This window comes from Balaenoptera physalus, assembly GCF_965194825.1.
Source record: "Balaenoptera physalus genome assembly, chromosome: 13".
Classification (NCBI taxonomy): domain Eukaryota; kingdom Metazoa; phylum Chordata; class Mammalia; order Artiodactyla; family Balaenopteridae; genus Balaenoptera; species Balaenoptera physalus.
This window is the reverse complement of record NC_138892.1, coordinates 60,293,265-60,317,839: the sequence shown is the minus strand read 5'-3', so window position 1 is coordinate 60,317,839 and position 24,575 is coordinate 60,293,265. Positions and strand designations below refer to the sequence as shown.

The 24,575-nt window shown below is 56.1% G+C and overlaps 2 protein-coding genes across 9 annotated transcripts; one reads left to right on the top strand and one right to left on the bottom strand.

Moving 5' to 3' along the window:
• The first annotated feature begins 727 nt into the window (after window positions 1-727).
• On the top strand, window positions 728-5,344 carry TMT1B (thiol methyltransferase 1B). Its single transcript, XM_082421872.1, has 2 exons — window positions 728-3,567; window positions 4,676-5,344. The coding sequence occupies exons 1-2, from the start codon at window positions 3,070-3,072 to the stop codon at window positions 4,910-4,912; spliced, it is 735 nt and encodes a 244-aa protein (XP_082277998.1). The 5' UTR covers window positions 728-3,069; the 3' UTR covers window positions 4,913-5,344.
• On the bottom strand, window positions 5,301-24,456 carry ITGA7 (integrin subunit alpha 7). 8 transcript variants are annotated; one of them, XM_082421764.1, is made up of 27 exons: window positions 24,020-24,456; window positions 19,743-19,870; window positions 19,564-19,643; window positions 18,247-18,502; window positions 17,624-17,755; window positions 17,246-17,365; window positions 16,174-16,381; window positions 15,871-16,064; window positions 15,406-15,494; window positions 15,154-15,281; window positions 14,925-15,020; window positions 14,717-14,778; window positions 14,425-14,594; window positions 13,846-13,995; window positions 13,085-13,200; window positions 12,309-12,501; window positions 12,146-12,226; window positions 11,961-12,040; window positions 11,748-11,822; window positions 11,502-11,604; window positions 10,838-11,014; window positions 10,520-10,651; window positions 8,614-8,727; window positions 8,286-8,384; window positions 8,072-8,197; window positions 6,967-7,079; window positions 5,959-6,287 (listed from the first exon to the last, which is right to left on the bottom strand). In XM_082421764.1, exons 1-27 carry the CDS (start codon window positions 24,223-24,225, stop codon window positions 6,221-6,223), a joined length of 3,495 nt encoding a protein of 1,164 aa, XP_082277890.1. In that variant the 5' UTR covers window positions 24,226-24,456; the 3' UTR covers window positions 5,959-6,220. The 8 variants fall into 8 exon arrangements, with proteins under 8 accessions (XP_082277892.1, XP_082277893.1, XP_082277895.1 ...); XM_082421765.1 differs by having other exon boundaries at window positions 5,959-6,020; XM_082421766.1 differs by lacking the exon at window positions 6,967-7,079 and having other exon boundaries at window positions 5,301-6,020; window positions 24,020-24,443.
• Window positions 24,457-24,575: the final 119 nt, after the last annotated feature.

Below are 24,575 nucleotides of genomic sequence, written 5' to 3'. Positions count from 1 at the left end.
TGATCCCTGGTCAGGGAACTAGATCCTACATGCATGCCCCAACTAAGAGTTTGCATGCCACAACTAAGGAGCCAGTAATCCACAACTAAGGAGCCCATGAGCCACAACAAAGGAGCACGCCTGCTACAACTAAGACCCGGTGCAACCAAATAAATAAATAAATCTACATTTTAAAAAAAAAACAGTATGGTATTAGATAGGGAATTCCCTGGTGGTCCAGTGGTTAAGACACTGCACTTCCACTGCAAGGGCCATGGGTTCAATCCCTGGTTGGGGAACTAAGATCCCGCATGCTGCGTGGCCAAAAACAAAAAACAGCATGGTATTGGAGTAAAGACAGACATATAGAGCAATAGAATAGAACAGAGTCCAAAAATAAACCCTCAATTACATGGTTAAATGATTTTTGACAAGGGTGCCAAGACCACTCAATGGGGGAAATGGAAGTCTTTTCAACAAATGGTGCTGGGGAAATTGGATATCCACATGCAAAAGAATGAAGTTAAGCCCTTACTGAACACTACACACACACACACACACACACACAGATTAACTCAAAATGGATTAAGGACCTAAATGTAAAACCTAAATCAAAAAACCTCTTAGAAGAAAACAGGGAAAAACTTCACAGCATTGGATTTGGCAATGATTTCTTGGGTAAGACAGCAAAGGCACAGGTAACAAAGAAAAAATAGACAAATTGGACTTTGTGAAATTTTTTTAATTTTGTACATCAAAAGACACTATCCCCAAAGTAAAAAGGCAACCCACAGAACGGGGGAAAACATTTGCAAATCATATATGATACCAGATTATTATTCAGAATAGAAAACTCCTAAAACTCAACAACAACAAAAACAAACAACCCAATTCAAAAATAGGCAAAAGACCTGAATAGACATTTCTCCAGAGAAGATATATGAATGGCCAATAAGCACATGAAAAGATGCTCAACATCACTAATCACTAGGGAAATGCAAATCAAAACTACAATGAGATAGTCCCTCAAACCCATTAAGACGGCTACCATCAAAAACAAAACAAAACAAAACCCAGCAAACAACAATTGTTGGCGAAGATGTGGAGTAAACAGAACACTGTTGGTGGGAATATAAAATGGTACAGCTGCTGTGGAAAACAGCATGGTGGTTCCTCAAAAAATCAAAGATAGAATATCATACGATCAGCAATTCCACTTTTTGGTATATACCCTTTAAAAGAATTGAAAGCAGGGAGGGTCCCAAAGGGATATTTGTACACCCGCCTTTTTTGTCTTTTGGCTGCACCATATGTGGGATCTTAGTTCCCCAACCAGGGATCAAACCCCCAACCCCTGCATTGGAAGCACGGAGTCTTAACCACTGGACCACCAGGGAAGTTCCCCATAGCAGCATTATTGACAGTAGCTAAAACATGCAAGAAACCCAAGTGTCCATTGATAGATGAATGGATAAGCAAATGTGGTGTATACACATAACAAAATATTATTCAGCCTTAAAAAGGAAGAAGTTCTTCAATATGCTACAACATGGATAAGCTTGAGGACATTATGCTAAGTGAAATAAGCTAGTCACAGGAAGATAAATACCGTATGACTTCACTTACATGAGGTACTTAGAGCAGTCACATAGAATCACAAAGACAGAAAGTATAATGGTGGTTGCCAGGGGCTTGTGGGGGGGAGGAGAGAATGGAAAGTTACTGTTTAATGGATACAGAGTTTCAATTTTACAAGATAAAAAGAATTATGGGGGTGGATGGCTGTGACGGGTCCACAGCAGTGTGAATATATTTAATACCACTGAATTGTACACTTAAAATGGTGAAGTTTTGTTATGTGTATTTTACTACAACCGAAAAAACAAAAAAGAAGAAAGAAAAAAATTAAATGATACCGCCAAAACAAAAGAATAATTACACATTTTAAATAAATGAATAAATAGCCATTCCACATGCAGGTATTTACACACAGGAAATACAAGCATATATCCACACAAAGACATGGACATGAAAGTTCATAGCAGTTCTATTTGTAATAGACAAAAACTGGACACAATCCAAATGTCCGTCAACAGCTGGATGGATAAATAATTTATGGTAACTCCATAAAATGGAATACCACTCAACAATAAAATGAAGGTTGATTTTCTTTTCTCTAAACACAACTTCCTTCGGCCACTATGCATGGGCACTCTACAAGAGCGAAAGTCCAATAGCCTCCAGTCTCACGAGGAGCATTTTCCAGGGCCATTGGTGGCCTCTGGGGGAGGACGACTTTAAACAAAGTTCCTGGTTGGGGCGGGTGCTCTGTCCAAGTCCACTGCCTCTGTCCTGCCGGTCAAACCCACTGTGCCCCGGCCAGCGCGGGGCTGAGGGATAAGGTCTAGGGACAATTCCTGAGTCAGGCAGGGATGAACTATCTCAGGAAAGTGTCTCCCACGCGGCGCTGCTGGAGCCGGGGCAGCCCCTGTGCTGCTGCCCAGCAGAGAAGTTTTGTGACCTCCCCCCCCACCACCCCGGGGTTGACACATTCTTCTCTGTGTTTGGCTTCTATCTGGGGCAGAGGCATGTTACAGTTTACAAAGCCCTGGGGGTGTTCCAGGGGCACCCAACCAGAATTTCCAGTTTGCATAAACTGAGCAGAACCTGAGCCCAGAATGAGGCCGGGACATGCCGCAGGAGTCCGCTCTGCCCGGCCGGGCGTTTGGCCCCCATGAAGCTGTGATCTGAGACGTAGCTCCCCTCCCCCTTCCCGCGTCTCTCTGAGACGATCAGCACACACCAGCCTCTTCAACTGGGCACAGCGCCCCAGAACTCAGGACACACTGGCACCACCTGTTTCTTCGCCCCCACGTAATAAAATTGGTTGAAGAGCCTACGGGATTTTTGGGACCAGTGCCCTCTGGAGAGATTTCATACATCAACTCCACCCCGGCAAAGAGGAAACTGCCAAGTGGGAGACAGGGAACAAAGTCCTATCACGGGGCGAAAGGAGACTCGAGTCTGCAGCGGCGGAGCAGAGAGACAGGCCAGTCACGCAGGGGAAGCTCCGCTCAGAGCCAGGCTACCATGGACACCCTGGTCCGACTCCTGCAGCTGCTGGTGCTGCTCCTGACCCTGCCCCTGCACCTCATGGCTCTGCTGGGCTTCTGGGAGCCCCTGTGCAAGACCTATTTCCCCTACCTGATGGCCATGCTGACAGTCAAGTGCAACCGCAAGATGGACGGCAAGAAACAGGAGCTCTTCAGCCAGATAAAGGGGCTGGCAGGAGCCTCGGGGAAGGTGGCCCTGCTGGAGCTGGGCTGTGGCACTGGCGCCAACTTCCAGTTCTACCCATCTGGCTGCAGGATCACCTGCCTGGACCCGAACCCCCGCTTTGAGAAGTTCCTGACAAAGAGTATGGCCAAGAATAGGCATCTTGAATACGAACGGTTTGTGGTGGCTTTCGGAGAGGACATGAGACAGCTGGCCAATGGCTCCATGGACGTGGTGGTCAGCACCTTGGTGCTGTGCTCGGTGCAGAGCCCAAAGAGGGTCCTGCAGGAAGTTCGGAGAGTACTGAGGCCGGTGAGCAGAATGGGAAGTGTATGGGACGGGGCAACAAACGTAGCATCAGGCACCCCGGTATCCAGGGCACCCAGGATGGGGAATCTCAGGCACTAGTGCATTAGACACCCGCCCACCCCCACCTGCTGGTGAGCAGGAGATATGACCAGGGCCTGGATGGGGCAGAATAGGGCGCTGTGGAAGCACACAGGTGATCCACCTAACAAAGGGGGAAAGAGAGGTGAAGGACACCTAGGGGTGTGGTGTTTAAATTGAGATCTGAGGGATTAAGCAGGGGGTGGAGGGAGCGGCGGAAACAAAAGAGTGTTCTAAGTAGAGGTATTAGGGGTAGTAGAATCCATAAAGTTTGGAACTGGGTGTGGACAGAAAGGAGTTTAGGAGGATTTCCAGGTTTCTGGCGTGAGCGACAGGTGGAGCGAGTGAGGGAGGGTAGAGAGAAGTGCCATTTGCAAGATAGGAGAAACCTGTTTTGGACTTGTTAGGTCTGTGGTGCCATGGAGACGGCCAGGCAGAAAACCCAGAGGCACTTGGAAGTCCAGATCTGGAGGTCAGAAAAAGATGTAGCCTGGAGATTTAGATTTGGAAGTCACCAGCTTGTAGCTGGTAAATTCCAAGCACAGGAGTGCATGAGATCACCTAGGGAGGGTACAGTGAGGAGGGGAGAGCTGGAGGAAACCCAGCTTACTCAGGAGCCCAGTGCAAGCTTTCCCTGGGATGCTGGCTGAGAAGTCCGGGACGCATGCGTCTTGGTCTCGGGAGAGGGCTCAAAGCGAGCATCTCTGTAGCCAATGAGATCTTTGCTCCTGGTTCTCCACCTCCCCATCTGTCTGCCCTCGGCTACGCTGTCCTTCAGGTCATTGTTTAAAAATGTCTCACCAGTCATCGCCCCTAGGTCACAGGAGGCTCTTCACACTCGCTTTGAGTTGGGGGGGTAAGAGCCAGGGCATGCAGAGAAAGTCACAGAGCAGGATGATCGCCCTAAACTCGCAGGCCAGCACCTCCCACTCCACCAAGAGGTTTTGACCAGGCTTGGTCAGCGGGATGGAGGTGAGAGTAGAGGAAGGTTGCGGAATGGAGCAGGTAAGTGACGCTCTCTCTTCTCTCCCAGGGAGGAATGTTTTTTTTCTGGGAGCACGTGGCTGAGCCGCGTGGAAGCTGGGCCTTCCTGTGGCAGCAGGTTTTAGAGCCCACCTGGAAACACATTGGGGACGGCTGCTGCCTCACCAGAGAGACCTGGAAAGATCTGGAGAATGCCCAGTTCTCTGAACTCCAGATGGAACGACAACCCCCTCCCATCAAGTGGTTACCTGTTGGGCCCCATATCATGGGAAAGGCGGTGAAATAAGCCCCTCCTTCTCCCACCTCTGCGGGGGGAACCTCTAACTTCAACCCTTCCTTGTGCAGTGAAAAAGCTCTATTCCCATCCTGACTACGGGGAGAAAACAGTTATACCCTGTCATATCCTTAACTGCAAATTCCTGGACTGGGTCTCCCAATTTTTGCCCACTACCCCTAGGACAGCTCCCCGTCCCTTCCCCGTGTTCCCCCCACTTCTGAGACCACACCCACGTGCCCCCAGGACCTGGTCACAAAAGTCACCAGTATCCCTGCCAGGCCCCCCGGGGCTCCCTCCAGCCACCACCTTTGTCCTGGGCTGTGGGGATGCAGAGAGAACCAGTCCTCTCTGGAGACCCTGGGCACGAGGGAGCAGGGCTCAGCAAAGAAGCCAGAGGTTTTGTCCTCAAATAGTTTTTAATAAATAGACAAAATCCACCGATTGATGCGGCAAACTAAGGTCAGAGGCGAGGGGAAGCTAGGGAGGGAAGAACCCCTGAGTCAGCGACATAACCTCCTCCCCACCCTCTGGGCTTAAGGCACTTTCAGGGAGATAGGTCCTTGGGGTCTCATTATACAGGGTGAATGGGAGAGGGAGGGATTAGGGTCCCTTCTCCCCACTTTTGCACCAGGACACCACTGCCCTCCTCACCCTCCCCCACGACCCATCCCTGATTTACCCCCTCTCATCTCACAGCATCCTAAGGGGAGGTTTGGGGGTGGGGGGGGTGTGGTCCTCACGGGGAGAGAGGTCTGCGCCCCTGAGGAAACAGATCCTGCCAAATCCTGATGGGACACCAGCAACCCAGCCTGCCCTCTTCATCCCCAGGAGCCATCTCTGGGGAAGGGGTGCAGGGGACCCATGGGCCAGGCTGGGAAGGAGGAGGCTAGGCAGTGCCTGGCACAGGGTGCCCATCGGAGCCCAGCTCCGGGTGCCCATCCCCAGCCAGGATGGGGTGTGCATCGGGGCCCTCCCGCCGGGGGCTGCCCCAGTTGTTCCTCAGGATGGTGCCCGTCTTCTCCTCCTTGAACTGCTGCCGGTCTTCCCGTGGGATCTTCACCGCGTGGTACTGGGGCACAGTGGCTTCGGGGTACCGCGCTCGCTTGAAGAATCCCATCTGGAAGAACAGCAGGCCAGACATGAGGAGGCTGCGGGGCTGAGGTCCCTGGAGCAGATGCCCAGCACAGCCCAGCCTCTTGCCTCCACCGTCCCTGGGACAGAAAGAACCAACAGCAGCAGAAAGGGGCTGGCTGGGCAGCAGCTCGTGCAGTAAGCAGCCCTCACAGGTGCCACCGTCAGTGCTGGGTCCCCAGGTTCTCATGGGCAGCAAGAGAAAGACCAGGAGGGGCCTGAGGTGCAGGACCAAGGACATCTCCCTTGGTGCCTGAAAGAGGGGGTTGAAGGTAGAACATCAGGACTGCTGACCCCAAAGGTTTCCACACCCCCAAGATTTTTAAGAGACCCAGTAGCATCCCCTAGAACACAAACAAGAGCAGAGGAAAAACATGGCTTCCTAGAGCCCTGCAAACTCCAGAATGATTCCTCTCAAGCCTCCTACGCACAACCCCTGTGTACTGAGCAGCGTGGCCCTTAGGGCGGGCCCTCTCCTCTGTGAATATGGTAGCCTGGCCCCTCCCTAAGTCATGAACATGCTGGCCCTTACCTACCAAGACAGAAATGTGCCCCTTGCACACTCACACTCAGGACTTCCCAGGACTCCTACATGCTGGACTACACGGCACCTCCTTGCACATGTGTCTCTGCACACTCATGCCCACAGAAAAGACATGCACGGCACCTCCCTGCACTCCCCACATGCTCACAACTCCAGGAGCCCACCCAACCCTTGTGCATGCCCCAGGCTGTGCACACTCACCCTTATGACCTCACCCTGACAACCACCTCCCCTCAGTTCCTGGAACTCACACCACCCTCATGCAATCTCCTTTCTACACCCTGCACATTCCTGGTCCCCTGAATGCTGGGAGCTCGACCTACGCTCACATACATACCCACACACGCGCACACACGCGCGCACACACATGCTCACACACAACAATTACCCCACGGTCCCTGGACCCCCAGCTTCCGCAGCTGAGGGCTGCACGGCCAGCCGGGCCCGGTGATAGTTGGTGGGGAAAGATGAGCTCTGGCTGTTCCGATGGAAGAAGCCACACTGGCACGGAAGGGAGGAAGGGAGCAGAAGAGGTGGAGGATGGGAAGACTGAGGAAGGATGGGGGCCTCTACCTCTGCCTTGTCCCCCTTCCATGGGAGCAGGAAGCAGAGATTCTGGAGCCAGTTTCTCGGAGGCACCAATCTCCACTAAGAATGGCAAGGTTCCCAACAGTCTGGATGTCCAGAGGCCTGGTCCACTGATGGCTCACATTTGCCAGAGGGTGTGCTTGGTCCTGGGGAGGGGGGGCAGTTCTCCATAGGGCCCCAAGGGCATGCATGGCTCCACATAGCCCAGATGTGGCATGTGGTTCAGGGGATGACCGCTGGTGATGGATGTGATTCTCTGTACTGACACGCGCATGAATGGGCTTTTAATGTGGAGCCCCAGACGCACACGTGATTCTGGCTACACTCTGTGTGTATGAGAATGGTTCCATGTAGAGCCTGGTATGTGGAGGTTCCGAGTTCAGTCCTGGCAACAGTTCCCTGCAGGCAGTTCTGCACACTGGTTGGCTTTCTTGGCCACAGTTTCCTTCCCAGCCTTACCTGCCATGCTCTAGTTAATTCAGACCCCACTTCCCTGCCTCCATGACTTTGCCTCTCATAGTCCTTCTGAAAGGCCCAGACCCACCCATCCCTCTCCCCACATCCAGATCCTACCACCCCACCTTCTAAGGCGCAGCTCCAGGGCCACCAGCTCTCGAGCTTGCCCTCGCCTGAATTCCCACTGCACTTTCTTGACTTAGTCCACTGCCTCGTCCTTGACTACTCCCCTCCCCAACTAGACTATAAAATCCCTGAGAACACGATCTACATCTGACTTATCTCTGAAACATCCAGGGCCTGACAGAGACCCTGGTACACGCAGGGTAAGTGCTCAATGCAGATTTGCTGAATAAATGGGAGACTGGGTGAGAGAACCACACCATGAAAGGCCACCTGCCTGACAGGGGAGCCCTGCGCCCACTGGCGTCACCCTCCCCAAGCCTCACCTTCCACATGAGCAGCACCAGCAGCGCCAGCACCAGCAGCCCGGCCAGTACAGCCAGCAGGATGACCCACCAGGGGACTCCTTCTGCCACCACAGCCACGGGGTCCAGGTATACCATCACTGGGATCTGGGGAGCAAGGGGTTAAGGGAACAAGGGCTGGAGCAACAGGACAGAAGAGCTTCCCCTGCTCCACCTCCCCAGCCCGGCAGCTCACCACTGTGGAGGCATCTCTGAGCAGCAAGTTCTTGATGGAGGACTTCACGGTGATGTTGGCTTGGACAATCACTTCCAGGGACTTCACAGCCGAGTACTCCTAAGGGAGCAAGGAAGGAGACCCTCCTCCTAAATGCCCCCACGCCCCCACCTCCCCCCAGCTCCTGAAGTTTGTAAACGGAATGGTGCCCAACACGGAGGGTGTTTCTGCCTGTCTTGGGTTGAGAGTGTGCTGCATTTGGACAGGAAGGAGGAAGAAGGAGAACTGAGCCCCAGGGCAGGTGTTGGGGAAGAGGATGCCCAGACCAGCGCCCCAGCCTGACTCTCACCTCCAGGAAGGTGCTGTTCCAGAGGCGGCCCCAGACATGCAGCACAGCTGCACGGTCAAAGCTGTAGAGAGGGCAGCTGAACACCACGCAGCTGGCCGTGCCCCGGGTGCAGTCCTGGGGACCAGGACAGGCAGGGCTCTGAGCTGCTTGGCCCCAGCCCACTGAGCTGCCCAGGGCCCAGCACCCTCACAAACGTGGTCACACAGACACCGTCTGCCCAGAGCCTTCCCTCCATCCCTCCATGAGCCCCCATTTTCCCCTGGCTCTTCGTTCAATATCTCTCCTATTTTCCTTACCTGGCTTCAAACTCCCCTCCTCCAAGAAGTCTTTCCAAACTAACCCTGTGGTCCAAAATAGCAGCCTAGCCCAAATCTGGGCTATTTGGCTTTGAAATGCATGGGGAGCAGGGAGGAGGTCTCTTGACAGCGGCAGGCAGAGTATCTTCCCCAGTAGATGCTTATGTTACCTAATGACAGTCCCATATATTGAGCATCTATCTGCAAGGTACTTATCTCACTTAAATTCACAACTGCCCTGCAAGGTGCATATTATTATCATCCCCATTTTTCAAACTAGGAAATTAAAGTTCAAAGAGGCCAGGTGACCTGCCTCAGGTCACACAGCTAGCAAAGCTGGAAAGAGGTGGAGCAGATACTTGAACCCAGGTCCAGAGTGGGCAAAGCTGCACTCCTTTGTGAAACCCAAACTCACTGAAGGAGGAGGATGCCCCAGGAGCTGCTGGGGGGACAGGGGACTTAGGCCCTTCTCCTTCCAAGCCTGCCCTAAATCCATTTGGCCCAATCCTACCTAATGGCCCATTTGCCTAAAAATTAATGTTCTATTCATCACGCTGCCTGTACAGAAGAATGGCCACTTTCGAGCAATTCAAGAATCCTTGGTCAATTTGTCTAAAAGTCATTTTAAGTAAAAGAATCCATTTCAAAGTTCTTATCAAAAAGGGTGGCCTTTCAGAAGAAATCAGTCACCTGGAGAAAGCAGGACTATCCCTGTAACAGGGAAACAGCAGTTACACAAGCTCATACCACCCCTGAGGTGCCTTCATTTGCTTTCCACCATGCTCTCAGGGGGGCAGGGAAGCCGAGGGCCCCCAGGAAGGATGGGCTGTGGCAGCGGAACTTCCTCCCAGACAGATGCCACCAGAGCTGGCCCAACTGCTGCCCTCCCCCTGCCAAGGTCTCTTTGCCTCTTTTTGCCTCTATTGCCCATCCTTTCCACACCTGGGATTCACCTTCTGCCACCAGGGCAAGCACCCCCCGATCTGTGTCCCCCCTCCCACTCTCACTGCCAGCGCCATCCTAAAAGGGACCAGTACACAGAGTCTGCGCTAATCTGCTCAGCGAGCCCCCTCAGGAACAAAACCGTGTGAAACAAGGAGGAAACGGGGAGGCAAAAGGGCTCGAAAAGGATAGGCTTAATGAATCACATAAATATACTATCGATTTAATTATTAGAACTTTTAAAACCTTCAAGTGTTTTTTGACATTGTGAAAATCAAGCAGGTTTCCTTATGCAAATTGACTTTCTGTCCTAAAAGAATTCAAAAGGATAACAAACAGAGCTCAGAGATGGCTAAAACCACCCCCCTATAAAATGTGACCTTTCATACAAACGCAGGGAGAATCAACTGCGTGGGCAACGGGCTATGGTAAGTGCCCTGCTCTGGAGTGAACACCTGGTGGGCACGGGGGAGCTGCGGCGGCGGCAGCTGCTTCACAGGTGTGATGTGAAGTGCCCTGTCACCTTGCCCCCGGTGTCCGTGACCATCACAGTTGTTGACAGGCCACCCGGCACCCTGAAGCTCCCTGCCCTCCCCTCTCCCCGCCATCCTCTGTCATACCCCGTGCCCCACCCCATCCTGCCTGGGCCACGTCTGCCCCGCCCTCACCAGGGTGACGTTTTTCTTCTTCTCAGCAGAGGACACTGGCCACCAGGACGTGCTGGGCTCCGGCTGCTCATGAGGCTCCTGCGGCTCCGGCTGCCCCAGCTCCCGCCGCCTCCTGTCCCTGCTGTCCACATCCTGAGGTGGGGAGGGGCCCAGTGAGGGTCCCTCCAAACGCAGCAAGGACAGGTGGCACCTCCTCCCCAGCACCCTCCTCCTGGCCCCCCGACCAGCCACAGACCCCCAGCCCCATGGCATCCTTCCCAAAGTCTGACCACGCCCCACCCTGCTTCCGCCGCCCCACCCACCCCGCCTAAGCCTCACCAGGTGGAGGATGTTGGGCCTGGGGGAACAGAGTCCCCTCTGCCCCGGCCCCTGCCCGCCCTCCAGCTCCACCCGCATGGGGTACAGCAGCCACTTCCCGTTGGCAATCTCGTGGGGCCACATGATGTTGAGGAAGGCCGAGCCCAGGGTATTGAGTGACTGGCCTTGGTTGGAGACCTGTGGGCACAAGAGAGTGCGAAGGACAGGTTCTAAATCCCCAGAGATGGAGGGGACAGGGCTGCGGGGAAGCATAGCTTCAACAAAGACTCAGGATCCGAGATCCAGGCACCATTCTCTGCCCCCCCCAAACCCAGGAAAACCCGGAGATGTCACCAGGAAATGCGGGGAGGCCCCAGCCAAGCAAGGGCAGGGCTCTGGGGAGAGACATCAGCCCTCCCCCCATGTCCCCGTCCCCCAGCAGAGGCCCCTGGGCCCTCATGGCCTCCCCAGACCAGCAGGTGGGATGTCCAGTCAGGAATGAGCAGGAAATGGTCAACTGAGGCCTCAACACAAACACCTGCACACAGCCAAGGCCCAGGAACTGGGAGAGGCCTCGAACTCGCCGGACCACCAGGCGCCAGATGGGAGAAAAGCCACAGCCCTTGGAACATGTCTCAGCTTCCCCTCTGTGCCAAGAAGGGAGGGACCTCACCAGGCCACTTACCGTAACCTCATACTTGACCTTGCTGCCCACATCTCGCTCAGATTGCATGGCGCTCTCGCCCCGCACCACGCCGGAGAAGAAGAGCTGCTGGGGAATGGCCACCCTGGTGAGGAGGGGTCAAAACAGGGGCTGAGGAGGCCTGGGGCCTGATGGAGGGCCAGGCCAGGTGAGGCAGAGCCCAGGCCTGGGTTTGGGGTTAACGATGCCCACCCCTCTGGCGGAGGTGCCCACCTGGACAGGGCTTACCCCGTGATGGACAGTGGCAGCTCGATGAAGACACGGGCTCGGGCAGAGACCGGCTGCAGCTCCTGCTCGCTGATCCTGGCGTGTGGCAGGGGCAGGTGTGGGCAGCGGGCACAGGCCCCGCCCCAAGGGACCAGGTGAGGACAACAGAGCCCTTTCTAGGTGGACTTCAAGCCACTGCCCCCACCCTCACCCACCCTGCCCCGCCAGCCTTACGTGGCCAACAGCAGCTCCACCTCCAGCTCTGTGGTCTCAATGGTGATCCCTGAGGTGCTAAGGATGAGGTAGAAGGTGACCTAGGCAAAGCGTGAGCAAGGTTAGAGTCCGGGAGGGCGAGGGGCTTGAGGAGGGGTCAGGGGTGAGAGAGCCGCTCGGATAGGGAGAAGGGCAGGTATGCCGACCTGGGCACCTCTCTTCATGGGGTTCCCCAGCTCACACTCGACATGGGAGGCGTTCTCATTGGACAGGCACAGCGGCTTCTCCTGGAGTGGGGACAGAAGGAGAGATCAGCTTGGGTTACTGGAGCCCCCAAGACCCCATCCCTGCCCTGCCCCGGGTCCTCACCGCAGGGTCCAGGGCCCGGACTCCTGAATAGTGCAGAGAGGCAGGGAGGGTGACCAGGAGCTGGGCTTCATGGGCGTCATCCCCATCAGCCTGGGGCTGGGCTGGGTCCGAAGGCAGATTGGTGACCTTCAGCTCCAGGCCGATGACTGGCTGCCCACTCAGTGCAAACAGGGCTGTCGTCCCATCCGCATCCCTGGGGGGTCAGATCCCACTCACTCTAAGACCTGAACACCTGCCCCCACCTCTCCCTCCCTTCCTCCTCCCCCCGCCAGTGCACGCTGCCTGCCCCGACTCCCTGAACCTCTCCTCCCACCCTGGCCCTCCCAAATCTCCGCACACACCGGTCCAAGCCTCAGACTCAAGAGAGTCAAGACTGGGAGTCAGGGGACCTTTGTTTCTGGCCCCAGCTCCAGCACTTACTGACCTTGTGCAAGTAACTTAACCTCTCTAGGCCTCCGTTCTCCATCTCTAAAGTGGGACTAGTAATATTTCCTGCTTCATGGGGTTGTGAAGACTTAACAGTGAGATGTATGTGAACTGTATAATTTTTTTTATATGGTGAAGGATTGTCACTCTCTGCCAGAGGAGCCCCTGTGGGCCCCTCACTGCCCTCATCCTGCAAACTTCTGAGCTCTCAGCAGGTCCTCCCCACCTTCCACCTTCCACCCTCTCCCTGCAGGCTGAGCCCCCGCTCCTGCTGGCCTTCCCAAGGGGACTTCCTTCCGTCCCTTGATCTCTTGCCTTCCCACCCCACCTGCTCCCTCGCTCCCCCTCACATGGGCAGAGGCTGAAACTCCGTGTCGCTGACACGGGCGCAGAACCGGGCGTGGACCAGCTGCAGATTGCTCTGACACACCTTGTCTTCACCACAGCCTTGCTTCAGAAAGTGGATCTGGGAGAGATTTGAAGAGAGGGTCATTCCCAGGGGGTGAATGTATCGCCAAGGCATATGGCGGGGTAGAGGATCACGGGAGTAAACAACCTGAGTTCAACCCGCAGATCTGCTGCTTCCTAGCTGTGTGATACCCAGTTGGTCACCTAACCACTCTGAGCTGTGCCCTCATCAGTAAAATGATGGGAGTATTACGATGCCGTGGTAGACACCAGCAGGCTAGTCCACAGCGAGGCCGCATTTCCTCAGCCTTTCTTGCATGTAACTAAGTCCCAGACTTAGAACGTGAAGAGAAGTAAAGGGCATCACTTCCGGACTGGCCATAAGAACCACACAAGGAACTCCCCGCCCCCCTCCAAATGATGGGGATAGAGGTGACTTGAGGACCTTGGAGGCCACATTTGAACATGGCAGACCCCCACCACCCTGGGCCCCTGAATGACTGCCTGTCCCCTCTGACTAGGAACACATGATAATTTGGGCCATTTTACATCTGCGGTCCACCTGTTACAGCATCTAGAGATACGAGGAACCACTGGGGTAACATGAAAGAATTTTGCAAGCTATGAATGTCACTGGCGAGGAAGTCATGATCCCTGTTCCTCCCAGCTTCTTCTCCTGGGCTAAACCAGAACGCATGCTCACCTCTGTCCGCTGGGTGCTGGGCTGGTGGGCATTGAGGATGGGGGCCACGGGGGGCAGCCCCTGGCCAGGAGCCTGTCGCCGGAGCCGAGGGGTCTGGAGACTATAGGACAGAGTCACCACGATGGCCCGAAGCTTGTCTTTGACATTCTCCTGGGGAAGGGAAAAGATAGACGTGGATACAAGAACAACCCCCAGACCCCAGCCCTGCCCAAAGCCCCCAGCCAGACCTAGGACAGATCCTGAAACCCGGAAGGAGGCTCAGGGAGACGAAGGAGAGAGGTGGAGAACTGGGCTAGCGGGGGGAGAGCAACTGGGGTGGAGAAGGGAGGACAGCCAGGATTTAGGGCTTCGGGGACCAGACGAGAAGATGGAACCTGCCATGGCCATCTCCAGGGCGTATAGAACTTGACAGGAGATGCAAGAAAACAGCAGGTAAAAGAGAGGCCCAAAAGGGAGCCTTCCCAAAAGTCGAGATCTTAGACTGAGGTGTGAGTGTGTTTGGGAAGAAGATGAGAGGAATCCAGGAAAAGAGAAGATGCGATGACAATGACCCTCAGAGGCCAAGGGGTCAGCGTCCACCTGAAGCTGAAGCATCGTGTCTCCACAGACTCGGTCATGCTGGTGTTTCAGCCACACGGTGCCTGAGGCCTGGTGCTTGGGGTCATCTGGGCCACGGCTCAGGAAGGTCACACGGGGCACCTGGCCCCGGAGCCTCCGGTCTGTGTCCCCATCTAACGTGTAATCCAGGGCTGTGGCAGGTGGGAGAGGAGGGGCCGGTGAGCTGCAGAGCAGCTCCAATGGGCCCTTCTCTGCACCCCGGAGTGACCCACCCTGACACCCAACGGGGCGGGCGTGGAGGGGCCTCACTCACCCACAACGGGGCTGTAGCTGCTGGGCGATGCAAGGTAGCTGAAACAGACCCTGAGGTCCATGCTGCGGGGACAAAGGCAAGGCTGACAGGCCCAGGCCACACCCCAACCCTGCCCACTCCTGCCCCAGCCCCAGCCCCAAACTGGGCAGACAGGGGAGAACTGGACCCTGGTGGCTCCCCTCCAACCTCCCCTCGGACCCCGCCTCACCAGACCGAGTGGCCACTGGCGCAGTTGGGCTGTTCTAGGTCGATGTTTCTTGGAAGAATAGAGACCTCGTGGGAGACGTGGAGGACGGGCCTGGCCCTGGGGAAGGGGGAGTCCAGGGCACAGGAAACATGAGAACATGAGGCTGGGAAAGAGGAGAGGCGGCAGATCTGGCACTGCAGAGCGGCTCCGGCCTTGGGGAGGGGGAGGCCAGCAGAGAGGGAGGGCTCACCTGAAGAGCACGGCAGTGTCGGCCAGGGAGCCCACCAGCAGGTCCGGGTAGCGGTTCCCATCCACATCCAGGCCGCCCGACAGAGAGTAGCCAAAGCTCTTAATGCCCACAGCCTCGCCCTCCAGCACCTGCGGGACCAGACCATCAGCCTCCCCACCCATCACCCCCCAGCCTCTGCCTCCCCCGCCCTCTGCTGCTTTGCGCCCCGGGTCCCCCAGACACCCATTCCCTCATCCCCACCACTCCCCTCACCTGGGAAGGTTTGACGACAACCCCCAGGCTGCTCCCGTGGTAGATAAAGACTTTCCCATCCCCGTCGAAGGGAGCCCCTACAGCAAGGTCTGCAGGAGTGGGAGAAAGGCAATCAGACCTGGGGGCTGGGGGTGGGAGGCATGAGGTCCAGGCCCCTACTTTCCCTCAGTCACTCAGTTCCATACCCTGTGTTTTCTATTTTATTGAGAGGCTACTAAGTCCTGGGCACCTTACACATGTCATTTTTAATCCTTTCAGCTACTCTCTGCAGGTATCACTGGCTCAGAAAGGGGACCTGCCCAAGGTCACAAAGCTGGTAAATGGTAAAGCTCAGACAGGAGCCCAGGTTGCTCCTCTCCCTGAGCCCTCAGAAGACCTTCCCCTTGACCTCAGAGGCACTTCCGCACCCCTGCCCCTCACCCCTCCCTCCCCCCCTTCCCCAGCCTTCCCTGTCCCCATTCACACCTGGGAAGCCATCTTGGTTGAGGTCCCCCAGGACAGCCAGACTGATCCCGAACATGGAGTCAGGAGAGCCGCAGAGCCGGAGAGGGGAGACCCCAGCCCAGTGACCCCCCTGGTTCATGTACACATACACGGCACCCCCCAGTTCTTCTTGGCGCTCAAAGTAGTAGGGGGCACCCACTACCAGATCTGTCCAGCTATGGAGAGAGGGAGACAGCCAGTGGAGTCAAGAGGAAAGGCCAGAGGCCCCTTACCCCTCCTAGACCCAGCCTCCCCCAGGCTCCACCCGCCTCGGCCCACTCTCACCCGTCATTGTTAAGATCAGCCACCGCCAGCGAGTAGCCAAAGCCAGAGGTCAGGCGCTCCCCGGACAGCATAACTTCAGGCACCAGGCGACTGGCGCTGTCTTTGCGCAGAATGACCACAGCACCCTTGTGGTTGGCACGGGGGGCCCCTGCCACAAAGCTCAGCTCCTCTGCTCGCACCAGACTCTTCCCCGAGTCGATGGAGAAACCTGGATGGGGGCGACTCACCAGTGAGCTCTCCCCACCAGACTCCCAGCCAGGGTAGGTCACAGGTCCTCCCACCCTGCCCCTCCCTAAAAGGTAGAGGTGCCCTCTGAGGTATCACCACCACAGCTGGACCACTCCTCCTCCCCTCCAGAGGCCCGGAAGCCCTCCCCACCCAGAGACTAAGGTCTGGCACAAGAAGTGCGATGAGGTCAGCCTCAGGGACTGGGGAGGAAGGAGAAAGGCAATGGCTGAGAAGGCCAGGCCGCTGGGCTGGGGGCTGAGGCGCCGGCAGGAGCTGGGCCAGGGCGCCCCCCCATATGATTCCCTGGAACTGCTCTCCTCTCTGCACACCCAGGAGGCCCCCATCCCATCCAATGCACCTTCTTTGCCCCCTACTCCCACCATCCTGGCAGGAAGAGGAAGACTTCACACGGACGGGAGAGGAGGAAACGGGGGAAATGGGGAAGAGCTTGATTCACGCAAGCTTCTCCCAGGCCTCGTTTCCTCCTCTTCTGCGGAAGGATGCGGATGAGAAAGGAGAGGGACTTACCAACACAGCTGGACCTTTCTCCGCACATGCCCACCATGCATCCCTCAGAGAAGGTCCCCCAGAGGTCTAGCCTCCCTCCTTCCCAGTACAGCCTCAGCCCACCTGCATCGCCCTCCACGGAGACCCCCGTTCACAGCCCCGACGCTTCACCCCTGGGCCTCTTCTCCTTGGGCCTGGTTACTGGGCTCAGCTCTTGTCTGTAATCTGGGCCCAGTGGGTGTTTCTCTGGGTACGTGTTGCGGGGCAGGGCAGGAGAGGTGGGGAGGCCAGGCCAAGCCCCCAGGGCCCAGGAGGACGTGGAGGGGAGCTTACAAACCTAAGTAGCTATTCAGGGCCAAGTCTCCGGCTGGTCCTGGGAGCCGGTCAGCAGGGTCCAAAGTTTTATACACCAGCTGGTCAGGGTCTGAGCTATCAATGTTGGTCACAAAGAGCAACCCTGCGGGGGGCGGGGCGGGGGAGACACCAGGGAAGGGACATCCAGAGGAGGGGCCACAGAGTGGGGAGACAGAGGCAGACAGAAAGAGGAAGGCGTGGAGAAAGAATACGAGAGAGACAAACAGACCAGAGAGATAAGAATCAGAGACAGAGACAGAGTGAGGGACAGAGACAGAGACGGAAGGACGGGAGCATGGAGAGAGAGGACAAGAGAGGAGCAGAGGGTTAGAGCAGCTCCGGGCCAGGGAGGGGTCCCTACCAAAGTAGCTGTTGGCAGGGACCGGGATGAGGCGGGGGTCCTGCTCCTTCTCACCCCCCGCCTCGTAGGGCCCGTCGTCCAGATGTGCCAGGTCCGCTGAGCCCTGCACACAGAGCTCCACCCTGGCCGTGCCTGCAAGGACAGACCTGTTAGTGCCCAGGGCAGGGAGCAAGGAGCATCCGCAGGCCGGGCGCTAGTTAGACAGGCACCCAGGGAAGCCCCTCCTCGCCTTTCCAGCCCTGTCTCCACCCCCTCCCGGCCCAAGCTGCCTGGGGTCCCCCAGACTTGGCATCACACTCACCGAGTGTCAGCCCGGCCAGCGGCAGCGTGCGGAGATGGGAATGGGAGTGATGAGGTGTGGGCTGGTGTGTTGGAGCATGCGGGCCCCGGCTGGGCATGTGGGAGCTCATGCCAGCATGTTGCGGAACTCTCAGCCATGCGGAGGAGAGGCGATGGCCCCGTTCGTGTGCGTGCTGGCATGGCTGTGGTGAGAAGCGTGGCAGGGCCCCAGGGCTCCACGGCAGTGAACATGTGGGCGTGCTTGGCCACATGCTGCCCCCAACCCCCTCTCTGAGGTACTGGACATTTTGGTTCCCTTCTCCCCTCCCCAGGGAGTCACTCACCCTTCCAGTTATAGGTTCCCGGGGCCCCAAAGAGGAGGTAGTGGCTGTCGGGGGAGAAGGCGGCGGCCGTGCCCTGCTGGCAGAACCCAAATTGTTCGTGGCCCTGGGGGCGTCCCTCACAGAACTTCCACTCCCCGCCATCCAGCTCATCGCGGATGGCCAGGTCCTGGCTTAGCACAAAGCAGCGACCAATCACGTCCCTCGTCTCCAGGATCTGGTCCACACGCTGCCGCGCCTCGTATCGGTGCGCACAGGTCTGTGGGAGCAAAGGAGAGGGGCTCATTCCACTGTGAGGGCCAGGACCCTGCTTGAGCCACGCTGCCCGTGTGCAGACATTTGGCAGACACTGGTTCACTTGCACACAGGTGCACGTGCGCGGGTGCATACAGGCGTGCACACACACACAGACACATCTGCCAGCATCACTGGGGCACCGCCCCCCAGCCCAGTGTAAGGCAGATATATAATATAATCCCCTGCCCTATCCTCTCTGCACCCACTTCTTCACCCACAGCACAACTAAGCCAGCACCCAGAACTCACGTCTCCTCGATCCCGCCAGATGGGACTATCCCCAACATGCCCAGCTTGGTACTGCCTCTGAACCTTTCTAAGCACTGCCACCTCGTCTGCAAAGAACTCCCTCCCTTCTCCACACTCCAAGTGTTGCTTATTCTGGAAATCCTGGCTCAAATCACCCCACCTGCAGGAGTCTTTGCTCTCCGCTCCTCCCTTGAACTTGTATGGACTGGGGACCATACCACTCACTTAGCATTAACCATATTCTGCCCCATAGGGACTTATATTATTGTTTGTGCATCTTAGTGATGACACAGAGAGAGAGAATGAGAATCTCTGGAACTATGCAGGAGGCTAGTTGAGAACCAGGCTTTTCCCTGAGTTTACACGTCCTGTCTCAGTAACTAGCACAATGCCTGATGTTTAAAAGGTTCTCAGTGAGTTTGACAAATCAGTGGATGGATGAACGGTTAGACATTTTTAAATTTATAAGGACAGGGACCATGTCTTACACCTTTTTGTATCTCTCTGAGGTCCTCGGAAGCGGACCATCATACCATATTGCCAACCTGAGTTCTGTAAGCACATCTGTGCATATGCACACACCATACACACACACACACACACATACACACACCACCCTTGCATAAGTGACAAGAAGTGGTACTCATTGCAATTATATTACTGTTACAGAGTCAAACTGTTTTTCCTTCTTTTTAAAAATTAATTTTCATGACCTTTTTCAATAAAAATAGTAAATATTAAAAGTCAAAAAAAAAAAAAAAGATATGGTACTCACAACAATCTTGCCCCCAGGTCCCTGGCTCCGAACACTGACTCCTAACCACTGGTTCTCCTTACTCTCCTTCTGCACGTCAGCTGGAGGCGGGACACTGGGAATTAGGGGAGGAAAGAGGAAGCCAAGTCCTCCCCTCCCCTCCTCCTGTGCCCCCCACCCCACCCCCACAGGGCCCTCACCTCCCCGGTCGATGTCCACTCTGTAGCAGTCAGTCTCTTCCAGGCTCAGTGGGCAAGCGAAGAGGCCTCCAGTGCGATTCGCCTGCTGCCCAGGCAGGGCCAGAGCCTGGGGAGCGCCCACCAGCAGCCTGCATGATGGGGCAAGGGCAGGAGTTGGTGGCCAGAGTGCTCCACCTCCCCAGAGCTGCCCAGGCCCAACTCCTCGGTACCAGGCAGAGTGTTGAAGGACTAAGGCAAAGGGCCAAAAGCCAGTTTTCCCATGTCCTGATACGGGCAAATTAACACACTTGGCCGTGCAATCATCACATTACGCATGCACATACTATCTGGATGAAGAACCACATACATAGTAGATACACACACACACACACACACACACACACACACACACACACACGCCCACGCCACCCAAGCAGCCTGGCCAGCACTGCTGGTTTGAAAGAACCGCCTGTTCCCAGCACCTGTTCCTGACCAGCCCTTCCTACCCCCCACTCCCTGGCCCCATCCCCAAGCTCTGCCCTCCTCCCCAACCGCAGTTGAGTCGAAACCTTCCAAGAAATGCCAAAAATGCTGGGAGCAAAAGTAACAGCACCATGAGGTGGTCCAGGGACCAGCTTTGCGGGGCCAAGCAAGAGACTAGATATGGGTCCACCTCCCTCACCCTCTCATCGGGGATCCATCAAAGACCCACCGCCCAGTAACCGTGCCAGCCCAGGATTCTATCAGTCACGCCGGCTGGCATGGAGGTAGGGGCAAGTTTCTCTTTCTGTCTCCAATCCTAGCCCCGTTCTCCCCACACATCCTGAATCCCCTTCCCCATCCTTCCTTCTGCTCCCCCGTCCATGATTTTCCCCATTCTGCCCCCCGCCCCACCCCCACCCAGCCTTCTCTCCTACCTCCCCCTCAGACGCTTTCCCAGCTACAACTTTCTTGGCAGGACAATTTTCCATGATCACAGCCAAGGCTTCTTCCCCAGGGGAGGACTGTGCTGGGAATGGAGGCTGCCTGGGTCCCCTGGGGAGGACCCCCAGGCCAGGAGTGAAGGAGAGAGAGAGGTGAGGTGATTGGCACCCAGCTGGCTACAAGGATCTTCTTTTCGCAGAGGGAGACTCAAAAGCGTCAGCAAGACAAACCTCAAGGCCTCTCTCCCCCACTCTTTTCCTCCATCGCCCTCGCTGGGGCGCGAGGCCCAAAACTGTGTGGGGCAACATTGCAGACAGGCATCTGTGGGGCACTGTGCCAGTTCTGATGGGGCACAGAGCCAGTCTCCCTTCCCACAACTCCTCCTCGTCTCTTAGCAGCTGTCACCCCATGTCAGAGCCAATGTCACGAGAGACGGGGGTGGGGAGTGGAAGGGAAGAGAGCATACACTGGGCATTCGTTAACAACTATTTATTGAGAACCTATCATCTGCCAAGCCCTGTGTCAGGCACTGGTGAGACAAGGAAGTAATATTTATTCAGCACCTAATATGGGTCAGGCCCTAGGCTAGATGCCAGGGATATGAGGAACTAACGTTTATGACTCTCTACTAGGTGCCGGGCACCGGGCTAGGCATGTTACCTGCATTATCTCATTTAACCTGCACAACAATCCTATGTGAGGATTCTTTGCTTCTCTTTCAGATGAGGAAACTCACTCAGAGACATTAGTTGGATGCTGGAATTCAAACCCACATCTGCCTAATTCCAATATCTGTGCCTTTTCCACCCAATGACTGGCCACCTTCAGAAAAGGAAGACAGGGATGAGGAGAGGAGGGTACCCAAGCAGAAAAAGAAACTAGGTGGCATGGCCAACCTTCAGACAAGTCCATGGTGCTCCCACCTCCAAACACAGAGATGGGGAGCCCTTGGAGGACTGGGGCTGCCTCATTCATCTTTGCATTTGCCCCCTAGGAGGTGTCCATATGTGTTTGCTGGACCCACACATTATGCAGACTCACAGAGACACACAGTGTCTCAGCTGGTCAGCGCATAACTAAGCACCAGGAGAAGCTAACAGTCGTGTTTAATGCTCACATCTCCCCTGGAGGTCATGAGTAGGGAGTAGAAAGGAGGGGAGAGGTCCATATGGAGGAAAGAAGCTGAGTGCATAGCTATGCCCAGCCCCACACTTGGTGGAGAACAGACCAGACCATCCCACCTGGAACAAGAGTTCCCACACACAACCTCTCCAGTCCCTCCACCTCTGCCCCAGCCACACACTCCCTCCTGGCTTCATCCCATGATCCCCAGCCACCCCAGACCTCTGGACAGAACAGTATCCACAGATGCAGCCACTGCAGAGAGAAAGGCAGCTAGGAGCAAAGGACTCCCTGGGAGCCTGGCTAAGTGGAGGTGAAGGAGTAGCCCAGTACCTCTGCACTTCTCAATTCCCCATTCACTCCAGGCTCCAACCCAAGTCCGGCCCACTCTGACTCTCTCAATCTGGGCGGCCCTGTGGGGAGGGTGCTTGGCCTGGAAGGTTGGCTCAGCCCGGGGGGTGCTCCAGCCAAGCCTTTGGATCCAGGCTCCCTGTAAGGCACTAAAGCTACGCTCCAGCTCTGTGGATCACCATACAAGAAAAAAGGTACCAACACTTTCATAGCACCCACCGTGGGCCTTGCACTATTCTCAGCATTTTACATGTGTTAACAACTCTTTCAATGCTCACAACAACTCTATATGGTAGTACAGTTGATGGTATTACAGCTGATGGAAATAAAAGAGGCTGAAACCACAGAGCAAAGAAGGTTACACTTCAAAGTCTCATCTGGGGCCAGATTGAAAGACATCAAAATTGGTGAGGTCTTTCCATCAGCGAGTGCTGGGGAAGGTGACCTGCAACCCCAAAGCCAGGGACTTAGCGAGGTATCTGGCCTCTCACAGGCCACGAGACAGCAGAGCGCCCCCTGCTGGAACAAGAGCAGGGTGAGGGGGTCAGGCCCCTCTGGGAAGGCCCCCAATTTGGCTTAGGGGCCACCATCAGAGACGAGGGGTAAATGACAAGAGACCAAGCTATTAAAAATAACCTAGAATTTGCCTGGAAATAGCTCAGAGAGCTCAGCATGTCCTAAAAAGGCCTCCAGTCCTAGAACTCTAGCACATGGCGGGAGGGGGGAGGGAGGGAGACAGAGATGAGGGAGGAAGTAGACAGAAGGCTGAAGAAGAGATGAAGTCAGTAGCTTTCCATTGCTCCCAAAGTTTGGGGGACCGCTTGACCCCGCTCCCTGATGACAGGGATAATGGAAGAAGAAGAATCAGAACTAGCCCCTCCTCCCTGAGCAGGGAAGAGAAATGAGCTCTTGTCCCTACTCTCTGCCCCCAGGCCAATAGCAGTGGGGAGAAGACAGTCCCAGTGGACAGCACTGATCTCAGTAATGGACACTTAGTGTGGCTTAGGCACTGGCCTAGGAGAGAAAAGTCCCCTGGCAGGAAGGGGTGGGCCGCTTTCTTCCCCTTCCTGCCTCTCTTTTTAAAATCGTATAAGGAGCTGGGGCCAATAGTACAGGAAGCATGACAGTCACAGGCCCCATAAGTGTGTCTTTCTCCTACGGGTCCCGAACTGATTAGAAAATAACCAGAATTGTCCTCTGCCCCTCACTCTCCCTGCCTCTCCCCACTGCTGAGATTCCTGGAGCTGGAAATTTCCTGAGGAGGAGGAAGGGGAACAGCCTGGCCAGCATCCTTCCTGGATCTCTCTCACTGCTGCTGCTGCTACAACTTTGGAGGCTCTGTTTTCTGCCACCCTCTATCACCAAGCCACCTAGTGCAGACTGCCAGACCCTCCCAGGTCCTCTCCCAGCCTTCCTGTGGTCCTGAGCCACAGAAGCGGCAGCCCAGCGTCCCGATGCTCTCTTTCCATCCCATGGCAATGCCCTGGCAGAAAGTTATTTCTGGAGTCTACCCTCCATCCCTTCCATGGCACCTTCAGCCTCTCTGTCCTTTCCCTCTCCTCCTGACCTAAGCAGAGGCCAAATGCTCAATCTCCCTTCCTGAGGGAGTTCAGCTCCCAGAAGGAGGGGAGCCACAAGCACTGGGACTGGAACAAGAATGCAAGCTGGGGTGAAAGTTGAAAGGAGATCGCTCCCAGCCAAGACAAGAACCTTGTTCTCCAACTTATCCCCAAAGCAAGATCCTGGGTCTCAGACCCAAGACAGGCAAGGCTCCAGGCTAGGGTGTGGGTTATCTGTAGGCAGCCTGAGTTTTGATGGGGTTGGAAGATTGAGAGATGGGGCGGGCCGGGGGGGCACCTGTGGCTCGGGCACGGGGATTCTGCGCGGGTGTGGTGACTCACCAGCTTTGGGGTCCGGGCTGCAACTGGCGATGCAGAGCCACAGAGAAGCCGAAGAGGCTCCCTGGCTCGCCCTCCTTGCGCAGGGCGCCCATCACGTCCAGATTGAAGGCGACAGCCCCTGGGAAGAGCAGTCCGGCAAGCAGGGAGCCAAGAAGGTAACAAATCCCAGGGGCCCCCCATGGATCGCGGCCCGGAGTCCCTGCCATGGGGCGACCCCCGCGCGCGCTTCGAGAGAGCGCAAGGAAATCCGCTCGCCCCCCGAGTCCCAGGTCTCCCGGGGCGGGTCTCTGGTCTCCGAGTCTCGCTGGTCCTTCAGGGGGTCTCCCAGTCTTCCGCCTCGCCACCCCTCTCCCGCCGCTCCGCCGCCCCAGCACCAGCCAGGACAACTGCAGCGGCCGCAACCCCTGGTCCACTCCGGCTCCCGCCTCCGCTCCCACGGGTGGCGCCCCGGCCCCGCCCTCGCCCCGCCCCTCGGACCCGCTGCAGGTGGAGGCCGCCGGAGTCGCAGAGGGATGCCCAGGAGGGTGGCTCCGGGTGGGAACCCTCCCAGCCCCAC